Source organism: Pleurodeles waltl, chromosome 9, assembly GCF_031143425.1.
Source record: "Pleurodeles waltl isolate 20211129_DDA chromosome 9, aPleWal1.hap1.20221129, whole genome shotgun sequence".
Classification (NCBI taxonomy): Eukaryota; Metazoa; Chordata; class Amphibia; order Caudata; family Salamandridae; genus Pleurodeles; species Pleurodeles waltl.
In genome coordinates this window covers 137,445,313-137,457,419 of record NC_090448.1, presented here as the reverse complement: position 1 = coordinate 137,457,419, position 12,107 = coordinate 137,445,313, and the positions used below count along the sequence as shown (strand labels likewise).

Sequence of the window (12,107 nt, the reverse complement as noted above, 5' to 3'; positions counted from 1 at the left end):
TGTTTCAAACATTGGCACACAACAGGCGCGGACATTGCCAGAGTAGTTCTTGGCACTGAACAAAACTACTTGGTGTGGCTTAATGCTCTATGTGAAAGAGCAGGTATCACTCACAGTGATGGAGATAGCAATGTAATAAAAACAAAATCTCTTGGTTAATGCCAGACCTATTTAGGGGTCTGGTGTTTAAAGAAAGTCACAAAAGTGCATTTGTGGTATATGTTGTTGCATTAGTGCAGATTTCAATATTTCATGAATTCGCAAGAATCTACAGAACTAGACCAGGAAATCGTACTCCTAGAAAATGTTTGTCAACCATATTTTAGCACAAGTAAATATGTGTGTGTAAATTTGCTCATGTGCAAATCTGTTGCATTTACAAGTTTCCCTCTAACCACTTGTTTCCCAACCCTGGAAGAAGTTTTACTTCCGCTCATGTCAGAAGTAAATTTCCAACTTTTCTCAGAATGAGAAAAGATTCGAGAAGGGCTGATGAAAAGACCTAAATCATGGAAGTTAGTAGGTCTGCATAGACTCAAAAGGGCATTACAGTCCTGGAAATGTTACTGTTACCTCCACCACCAGTATGTACATCTGCAGAAAGATAGGAAACTAAAAAAAAATGCTAGTATTCAAGCCCTAATATAGCATTAGACCTGGCATAATTAGAGAGGCTAATATCAGAGCTCTTATACAATGAGATTGCTGCCATAATTTGCTGCCATAATTTGTTGCCACACTACATGACACCGAAGGCACAAGCAGATTTTTTATTTACAGAACAAATAGATATTTTATTAAATTCCACACCCCTGAAAACCAAATTTATATTTTCTGGCACATGAATATACTGCCCTCTGGAATACGCAGGCAACTGGTGCATGCTACTGCATAAACTTCTCGCCCCCCTCATTCTCAGATTGGCCAATTTTGCATTATTAGGAGATCTGAATATTGTCTTAGATGACAGCCATTGCGGCCAAGGTCAGAACTTAATCGAAGTTCTTAGGGCATTGTATTTAGACCTTATTAATTCCACATTCAGTCACAAAGCAAGCCACCTTCTTGATCTGATCTTTTCCAATTTAGAACATCTGGTCACTGCCATCTTTTACCACTACTGTGGTCAGACTACTATGCAGTCCCTCACTCTGTCTGTACCTCCTCAGCTCCACCTAGAAGGAGAGGCAGACCACAGCTGAGGACCAGTGCTTAGTTGTGACTGGACATCTCAGCCCTCTATTACCAACTGAGGAGAACAACGCCAATCTAGCACAAATGCTCAAGTTAGATCAGCCTGAGATTGATGATTGGTTGCAGGACTCACTGGACATTGTTCAGCAAACTAAACTTCGATGCCCAGCCAGAACTCACCCATCTGCCCTATGGTTTACAGAGGCACTCAGGGTAGAATAAACTAGATGTAAAGGCCTGGAGGTGTGTTTATTCTGAGGATGCCAAGTGTAAATACAAAATGACACTGAAAAACTATCACAGTCTCAGGTAAATTCGCGCGAGCCACCTGTTACTGACTGCCGCAGGCAGATTGTTCTCCCACCTCGCTACCAAGACATGGAACACTCTTCCCACCCACCTGTGACAGACACAGGGCCTACTTAACTACAGGGGACACCTCAACACGTGGCTGTTCGAGGAGTAGCAGCACTTGAGACCCTCATGGGTGAGTAGTGTTATTTACAAATTCCTTGATTGATTGATTGATTACTCAGACCAAATCACCTCAGCCCAAAACTCTCTTTAGTGTAGTCAAGGAACTCTCCCACCCTGGCAACATCACACCAGAACCAATACTCTCCCAGGCTTAGTGCAAGAAATTGGCATCTTTATTTGTCAAAAAGGTGCATGACATCCAATTTTCATTGATGGGTGGTGAGGTTTTGCCTTCTACATATTGGTAATGGGAATCTTCACTGGTGTTGCAGTTCCATGTTGCATGATTGATTTCCATTGGACAGTTACATCTTGCACTATGAACTTTGATATACTGTTCCTCAGTTGGTCAGTCTTCCCTACTTTCTTATTCTTATTCCCTTGGGCTCTGAGAGGTAGAGCCCTCTCTAATCTTGTCCTTTATTCCAATGCTTTGGTGACATTAAGAAACGTTTTCCCCTTAATCCAAGAATAAGACTCTTGACTGAGCTTCTGACATGACAACACGTTCCCTTTTATCTTCTTTTTGCCAATGTTGGTTAGTCACCTTTTGCACCAGATGTAATTTTTCCAAATTCTTTTTGTCCTTTTCTTTTATAACCTTTGCCCACATGTGTTCAGCCCAGCACATTAACTTTTGATGTGCTAATCTGTTTGGGTTCCCTTGCCCTGCCTAGCTAAGCTTAGATGTCTTTAAATTGTCTTAAAGTTTGAAAGAACTGAACAGCTCTTGTTTTCTGTACATCAGATTATTCTTCTAATGTTTTGTATTACTTTTGATGAATGTTTAGTCCTTTTGATGTTAGTTAGTTTGAATCTTTTCTGTCACCTTGGTCAACCAGTGGTGAGTCTGTATCTTTATTACTTTGTTTTTAGAATTGACTACATGACTTTGAGTCGAGTTTGTAATAAAACCCCTTTAACTTATTTTAGACTGGAGTTTTCCTCGTATGACCCATGCGATCATACTGTCATTCTAAATTGACTTATTGTGAAAATGTGATGCCTTATGTTTCCACACCCTTATGCTTGGTGAAACAATTTATTGACCTCGTTTAAAGCATAATCCTGAGAAAGAAAATGCATCAGCACTGGCCTCTCTTGAAGCAGCACTAATAATTGCTGATAAAAAATAATGCGTACCTTAGGAACTTGAAAGGCAAGGTAATACAGCAGGGTCTAACATTTTGCTTGGTTTCTATTAAATAACATTACATTTTTGAAAGTTCCAACCTTCACATTAAAAACAAATTGTTAATTTTCACACTTTTCTATTAGCGAATTAAATAAAATATATCTGAATGTGTTTATTTGTTTGATTTATACATGTTTGTTTCCTTTTGCATATTGTTTTGAGGTTCAAACCATAGAAATTGCTTAGGCAGGGGTCTCCGGCATCAGTAGTTATTCAGTGGGTGTCCACAGAAGTAATAAAGTTAAGACTGTATTTTGAGATATTACTGCAATAAATGTACTTTACATAAAAAGAATATGTAAAGGGTTTGATGCAGTATGAGGATTTTATATACTTGGATTTGTACTTGTGTGCAAAAGCATAACAGATAATATAACTGTAATCTCTAATGGTTTAAAATTTAAAACAACCTCTGGATATTATTTGGGTTGCCAAACTGCTTCAAGTCCACAAAGGGGCTGATTCACAAATTCATTTTAAACAGACGGACTCTTTGATATGCATTTGCAAGACATTCCTTAAAGGTGTCCTACATTCCTAAATCCTTTTACTTCTGCAATTTTACCCCAGAATCATGTATTTATGCTCCTAAGTAAATCATGCTCCGGTTGGTAAATGGGCGTTCAATGGTGTGCTTTTCCAGCACATTTTATGAACAACCACAAGCTTATGGGTTGATCCCACCGTGAAAATGTTTGCAAATTTACTCCTGACATGGGAAGAGTTACAACCTTGTCTAGTATTAGAAATGAACATTATACATACAAGCTTCTTGTGGGAGTAGGGTGGGGATTTTCTCCAATTGAGAAGACAAATTGCACCATTGCACAGAGGCACTGACATTTCACAGTACATAATTGTACAATGTGTTCGATTTCAGATTGATAATGTTTTTTTTCTGCCAGGGAGAAAAGCAAACTCTACAAACAATTTCTAGGATTATGTCTCAAAAGTTGGACTGGTGTGGGTTTCCAGGCATAATCAAGAAAAATTATGTGACTTCCAAAAAGTTGTAAATCCTCACCCATTTGAGTTTGTAGACCTGTTGGTGAAGATTTCTTACTTTCGCTTGTGAATCAGAACCAATGTCTCAAGTCCTAGGCTTTAATTTTGTATCCTGTGTTTTTTTTTTTTTTTAGCCAAATGTTTTAGTTAGGCTGAAAATGTATGCCTCATAGATTTATTTCTAAGAATGGAAATATGTGTCCTAAATCTTCATGCACAGTTCAGTGGGTTTCCATGTGATGAACAGTCTGTTTGATTATACGTGGTACAATATATTTGACTGTGGAAATAAGCCATCTCCTATAATCCCTTTAGCGTCTTTGAAATGCATCCAACCATGTCTTTTTTAGGAATGATTTTGTGTGCATTTCTGTGGTGAGAAGAACCATGCACAATGTTTATCAAGGCCCACAAATGTATGGATATTGAGCTGTTAATGGTATATTGGCCAACCCCACGCTCCACATAACACACACTTTCCCATCCTATCCCCTAAATGTTTTATAGCACTCTTTCAGTGGGTGTTTGTCACCAAAAACATTGTATAAAATATGGTCAAGATGTATTGGTTAAGATCTACCAACCATCAAAAATATCAATAAGAAGATTGTTGGAAAATCAAATCTGTCTACTAGTGTTGTATTCATATCGAGTTTAATTTGCAGGTATAAATGATTTATGATTTTGATTACATGAATCATGTACCGATAATGTACTTTTGTTCTGAAGTTAAATTTAAATGCACAAAACATCTGTGAATAGGGTCCCTAATGTTTTCTGGGTGCTGTAATCCTCACTTGAGTAGATCGAATTGGCTGTAGACACCTGAAAACAATTATTTGTAATAGGAGAGCAGAGGATCGAACAAAGTAATTTCTGTTGGCACAGACAGAAATAGTAGCCCTAGGTGTAAGAGCTTTATTCTAATTTTATTTGCAGTTTTATTTAAGGCACAAACTCTTTTCCAGTTTCTCCAAAATACTTCTGGATCATGTGTGTTATTTTTTTTGCAGTGATACATTTTGTAGTAATTGTCAGGAAAGTTTACACTACAAATGTACAACAAAATATAAACATGGTGGAATGCTAACTCTATTGTTCTATTAACTTCACTTATATAACACCAGTACCCAAGCTATTCTGTAATTCTGTGTTGCAATTTGTTCTTTTGGCTGTTACAAAATGAACTCACATTATATACATTTTCATTTACTTTGTTTTAGGATGGGCGCATGACTCGTGCAATACCATTGCCTGGGTATGAAGTGAGCTTGCCAAGTGCCACTGAAAAACATGAAATGAAGTATGTTTTCAAGCTGTCCCAGTCTCAGCAGAACATAGTCTTCAGTGCTGAAGATGAAGACATGCTCACAAAGTGGCTGGAGATACTCACCAAAGTGGCCAAAGGAGATAATGCAGAAATTGAAAACCCATAGAAACCACAGGCAATCCCTTGCAAACTCATGATTTCATACTGTAGCAATTCACTTGAATTTCTAAAAAAAATGGCACTTTGGTATGTGGGTGGCTTTATGTGTTTTCATGTGTCTGCACAGGAATGTCAGTGAAATTACTCTTTTCATTGTACACGTATTCCATGTTGCCTGGTTATCTTGCATATGGTATTCTTAAGGCACAATTAGATGTAGGCAGTGACTGTGTGTTGAAACTGAAGGATGTTGGTATCTCCAAGGGCATTCGTGAATGAGGTGATAAAACAAGCTCTCTGTCTCCTATTTTGTAGGTGTACTTTTAACACTCCTTTCAGTTACTGTTCAGTGTAGGATGTGTTGTCGGTAAGTAGTTTAGTGCTACCTTTTTAAGTTAAATTTGTTAAAGGGCGTGGCTGGCCACTCACATCCTATTTACTCGTTTCTGTTTTCTGATCCAAAACTCAATGTGCAAGTTTTAAGTAATTCAGTTGTCTTTCCTTTGCTAAATTAACTATTATGTCTCTGCATTGTGATTATGTTTTTTAAAGAAAATACATCTGTTACTTTTTTTTATATCTTTAGCACCGGTAATTGTTGACAAAGGAGTTTGACAAAAGTGGAATCCATTTCTGTTTTGTAATACTTTTAAAAAATGTGCTTTTCTGTTTAACTAAGCACCTTCTGAATTTTCTTTATGAATCTAATGTGTTGTAAGTTTTTTTTACAGTTTTGCTAACCAGGACATTATTAAACTCAGTCAAAGAAACCCGATTTTTTTTTTTAGAACACCCAAAGTGGTGATATTTTTATAATTTTGGTTACTCTTGAGGAATCTATGATTTATTTATAATTTGTAAATAGTGTTAAATAAGTATTTTAAAGCCTTTTAAAGTTTGAGCTAAAAGTAAGATTTAGCACAGTGTCTGCCGGTATTTGTACAGATCTGTAATTTAAGTTTTCTTTTACTGACCTTTTATAACTTTACCTTAAAGTCTTACCTGCAGTCTGCTCTTATACCAACCTATGGCAAGCTTCTTATTACCATGTGTTGTATGTCTATTTGTATTGAGCGCTTTCAGTGCTCATTTACATGAAAGGAATAAACTTTGTGAACTTGTACTGTGGTCACGGCAATGATTTTCTTTCACTTAATAAGCTTTATTAATAGTTAAATAGTCAATATTAAATTGCGATATTTGTGCAAATATGTGTTTCCAGGCATTTGAATTAAACTAAGAGTATATTTACTATTGTAGACTCAAATGAAATCTAATTATTTACCTTTTAACATCTAATTTTAACTCCCTAGTCCAACAGTAATCCAATGCGAAATAAAAATATTTCGAACTGTAGGATTAATTTCCATATATAATTCACCTCAATAATGTACCCTGAAAATATCCTCCAATTGTAAATAATGAAACCTTCGATTATTGTTAATGCTGTAGTGTAAAAAGAAGTCTGCACAACATTCTGACTGAATACCAAGCTGCCAGCATTTTGATTTCTTAGTAGGCTATATTTTCCATTTACGCTGTGAGGTAGGCTGTATTGCCTATTTTAATTATTTTATGCTTTCTTGCTTGTTTACTGTGCCCTGCGTCAGAACCCCTGGCTGTTTTTCCATTTAGCATACTCTAGTGAAGCCCTTCCTGGATTGCACAATGACGGTAAGCATGGCTCCTGAAATATTCATGATTTTAATAGTAAACCAGGCAGTTACCAATGCTTGACATGCAAATTTGTTTTTAACAAATATACTTCTTCTTCATTAGGCCCAAACATATCTCAACCTCCTCCTGCAGTGAAAGCAGAGTGGAAAGGTATTCTGCAGGTGATTTCATGTGCACTATTAAATACCTGGTAGCTAATCAAGAATAAGTATAATTGCCATCTCTGATGGTTTTAATTTGGAAAGAGTGGACTGACAAGGAAAGAGGGATGGTTGCATTGCCATAGTCTATCGCAAATTTATAAAGGCAGCCTATCACCCAGTTCAATTGTGTAACCCTGATGTTTAATTTGAAATTTATAAATATGAATTCCTTTCAGGGCTTCCTTAAATATTGTCCACCTTGCCCTAGGGGCGAATGTATTCAGACTGTGCAGGACTTCATGGAATCTTGCATTGATCTCCCTAATTTCACCACTATGGGTGATTTTAATTTTCACTTAGCCCTTCTTGATAATTCAAATACTGAACATATTGTAGACAGTCTTAAAGGTTTTGCTCTTCCTCAGATCATAAAAGGCAAATCATCCCCTAGATGGAGTATTTAGTAATAATCTGGGCCTAAATCTGGAAAATGTTCTGCCTCTAGTTGGGACAGATTATAAGGCCATTTTTCTCACACTTAAAGCTTCTTCTTGTAACGGTCCCAGTTCAAGCTCTTCTAGTACGTTTAAAATTAGCTCTTGAAAAAACCTTAATTTTGGAGTACTAAATGACTCTTTTTCAAACTCTAGTCCTGTCTTAGACAATAATGTTGAAACTGCAGTAGTGAGTTATGTAAATTGGATAGATTCTGCAGTATTGTTCATAGTCCCTGTAAAAACAGTAACTAATCACAGGAAAAATCTAAGCCCCCTCCTATTCACAGGAACTAAAATAATTGAAACTGAAATACAGATATCAAGAGCACAGGTGGAGGAAAGAATACCTTTCTGAAGAAAAGATTGAGTATTATTCACTTTTTAATGAGCAAAAGGCGCTAATTATTGTAGAAAATTCCCTCTGTGGAGAAGGCAATCAACCTCATTAACTCCGCAAAGTTGGGGGAATCTTCTGACCCCTGCCCTCCTCATTTTACATGAGGTTTCTAGGACAGTGTCTGTCTATCTTACAGGACTACTAAATAACATTTTGACTGTATGACAGTTTCCAGTTCTCTGGGCAAAATCTTCAATACTACCTATGATTAAAAAGAAAAGCCCCCACTAGACCCCCAGAATGTGAGAAACTATAGGCCTATATCTCACTTCTCCAGACTGCGGTAGGCACCTTCAGACGGGCTGGGAGCATGTTTCCACTGGACACATTGTGAGGCTGCACACTGCTATTGTTTCTGCCTCAGTCACACCACCACGAAAACCCTGGCGGAAACATTCACCTTCAGAAACATACCTGCCCAGAGCCGCCATGGAACCTGAACTGGAAGTCTTCCTGCTGCTCCTCCTTGCACATTGACTCCAGAACCAGCCAACCGTATGAACACACACCTACTGGACACTGGAGAGAAAGGCATCAGTACCCACGCACACACAACATACACATTTGGGGCAACATGCAACTGCCACACACACACACACACACACGTAGCCACAGACCCATATGAACACATGCACCTACATACACATGCACACACACCACAGACAAGCACACCTGTACTACACACACCATGGTCAACACACACATGCCATACACACACCAAACCATACAAACACATCACCAGCACTGTCTAACACAATCATACACAACACCACAGAGTCACACAATGACACTACAACTACACAAACACAAGGCCACACAATCTCCCTCCAAACCTCCACATGACAACACATACTTACAACAACACATAACAACACCACACAACCAATCAGCACAATCACACTGCCATACAACTAAGCATACATCAACTACGCACAAACCACACACAATGCATATGACATAGCCACCACCACACACATGGACGCACACACAACAAGCACACAAGGGCACACAGCACCACCATTACACATCTCTACACAAACAATACACAATTCACATACACACATGCTTGTAACAAACATACCCTACACACAATACACAGCAATGACAGCGGGACAAATGGCAGATCCACACACCCAACGTGCAGGCCAGGCACAACAGCTAGCACAACCCTCACACACGTCACACACACACTAACCTATGCCCACAAATACCAAACAGCCATGTAGAAAGAAAGGCAGGACAAGTATGTTACCTTTGAATCCAACACCAGGTTGGTCCAGATGTATTAATAATGATAAATAGTAAGATAAAAATATAACTATTTACAATCATGAGGCTTTTGGCCAGTCCAAGGATCCAAGTGCCAAACGCACTAATGGCACTTCACTGTGCCCCTACATGATTCCTGAATGCAAAATGACCTCCACGGGGTAGGGGCATCAAGGGGGCAGGCAGGCACCTCCGGGGAGATTAGGGGTATTAAGGGGAGGCTTGGGCTTACGAAGCCTTGGACTTGGGTTTTCCTTGGACTTGGGTTTTGGTTTGGGATGGGGTTCCTTGGGCTTGGGAGAGGTAGACTTCTTGGCAGAGGGAGGGGCATGGGCACTACTAAGGGGTCAGGGGAGGACTTGGAGATGGAAGGGCTGGATTTGGGGAGGGACATAGAGCACTTGGGGGTGTCACTGGGTGGGAGAGCGGTAGGGAACAGGGAAAACTCCAAGAGGAAATGCTTCTTTGACACATGGGGCTGTCATGGCATAAGAGTTCGGGAGTGGAGAGAGAGGGAGTAGTTGTAAAATGTGTCTTTGTGGATGTCTTGTGTGCAAGTGCATGTGTGGAATGATTCTGGGTTGGGTGGATGAGTGCAGGCATTTAGGTGTTTTGGGAGGAGGGGGGGAGGAGGTGCTGGGAGATGCTATGGTGGATGGGTGACTGTTGGGGTGGTGTCTGCAGGTATGGTACATGAGCTGCATGTGGAGGTGTCAGTAGTTGTGGTGGCTGTGGTGGATGTCTGAGGGTCTGCTATTGTGCTGACTGTGGGTAAGATAGGACTGGTGGCTGCATCAGTGAATGATGGTGTGGTGGCTGAAGGTGTGTCTGGTGTAGTGTCTGTGGAGGAGGGGGTGGCGGGGAAGTCAGTGTAAAGTGTGGATGTTGGTGTGCATGCAGGTGGGTGTTGCTTGTGTGCATGCCAGTGGTTGGTCTTCTGGTGCTTGTGTTTTTCTGAGCTACCCTTGTCTGATGAGGTGGATGCATGCCTGTGTGTAGGTGTGGTTAGGATGGGTATGGGGAGAGGGGTTTGGGATTGGGAAGAGGTAGGTGGAGGGAGGACACTAGACAAAAGGACACTGGCTGCCATCAGAGTGGAGGCCAAAGCCTGAAAGAATCTCTGTAGGCCTGCCATGGCACCGTGAATGCCCTCTGGGAATGCATTGCTCTGTTGAACTTGAGCTTCCAGTCCCTGGATGGCATTCACAATGGTCTACTGACCCACAGAAATCGACCTCAGTAGGTTAACAGCCTCCTCACTTAGGGCACCAGGGCTGATCGGGGCAGGGGCAGATGTGCCTGCGGTGAAGAAGATGCCCACCCTCCTGCCTGAGCGGGCACGGGCAACTGGATGGGGAGCTTCAGGGAGGGCAGTGGTAGTATGGGGGTGGCAGACAAAGATGGTGCTGGGATGGTCCCAGATGGGTCTGACACCTCCATGAGTGTCCACCAGAGGAGGATTCTGAAGAAGAGGTGGTAGATCGAGTCTCCCCCGTGACACTCCCCTTGCCCTCTGTCCCACAGGGTACCACGCCCTCGCTGTTCCAGACTCCTGGATCCTGCGGGCTGCTGCGTTCCCACTCGCCTGTGCCCCTTCTTCACCAGATGATGCTGATGTACACAAAGAGAGAGGGACGGAGAGAGAGACAGAAGGGGGGGGGGAAAGGGTCAACATATACCTCCCATAGACACAGATAAACATGTTTATCTGTGACTATACATATCATGGTTAGGCAAATGCATTTGCCATTTTACATTACCTAAATCATGTCATTACATGTCACTACTACCCACATCTGTATGCCAATCCTCACACCTACATCAGTACCTAAGTAGGACTGTACTACGAGAGTCATCTCCATTATGCCAACCAAAGCCATTTTAGTTGCCACAGCATGCCCTGGATGCTGTATCAATAGTATGCCTGAATAAACATCTTACATCTTCATACCCCTTTAACCCACTGGATGTGCAGCAGACTGAACACAACACTCTCTATGCCTCTAATGTACAACATCTGATTAGTCCATGTCCTCTGTAATATGTCAATTACAGTGAAGACAACTCCACTCACAGACCACACAGCACCTACCTGCCGTATGATATGGCTGGCCACTCAGTACAGTGATGCTATTATGGAGAACAACTCGGATTTAACCAATACAAGTCATACACCCAAACAGTTCACATCTGATGTGTACTATGTGAATCTGTGGTTTAGCCCTGTGATCAGTCAGACCCTATCACATATCCAGAGCAGCTGACACCCAACACATATATCACTACTCAGCATACTGCAAACTTAATCTACAGTGGGCCATGTTCCACATATCCCACATCCACTGAGTGCAGTGTCACAACAAATGTACCTCTGGAATACACATATTACCTCATGGACTACTTCCAATGCCACCACACATGCAGGTGCACAAGTTGGCCTACACACCATGATAACTCTAGCCTCACGCACACCATTTCATGAATGGCAAAACCTGTCACTGAGCCCAGACAACAAACCTCTCAGAGGGGAAACATATGCTTTCATGAGGCACACATGGACAGACACAACTGGCTGTACACCAATTACACATCTCACTATCGCACAAGGCAGCCTGAGTAGAGTGAATACAAAATGTGAATCACATCAACACACCATGTGTCATACTATACCAAAACCGCTACGAATATGCCACTACCTATTACCCAAGTCAAGTTGTAATAGTCATAGGTCATCAGATGTGACCCCAAATTTCCATTATGACATGATGTAGGCAGTTAATCAGCATTGCAGCATAAGAATTGCTAGGGCTTTGTCATACATGCC

At 40.8% G+C, this 12,107-nt stretch overlaps 1 protein-coding gene across 7 annotated transcripts in view; it reads left to right on the top strand.

Annotated features, from left to right (window-relative positions):
* FGD3 (FYVE, RhoGEF and PH domain containing 3) overlaps nt 1-6,423 on the top strand; it is a 554,715-nt gene extending 548,292 nt beyond the window's left edge. For all 7 annotated transcript variants that reach the window (XM_069206420.1, XM_069206423.1, XM_069206421.1 and 4 more), the window contains one exon: nt 5,095-6,423. In XM_069206420.1, the coding sequence (XP_069062521.1) occupies nt 5,095-5,307 (213 nt within the window). In that variant the 3' untranslated portion in view covers nt 5,308-6,423. The remainder of the gene's footprint in view (nt 1-5,094) is intronic.
* Nucleotides 6,424-12,107: the final 5,684 nt, after the last annotated feature.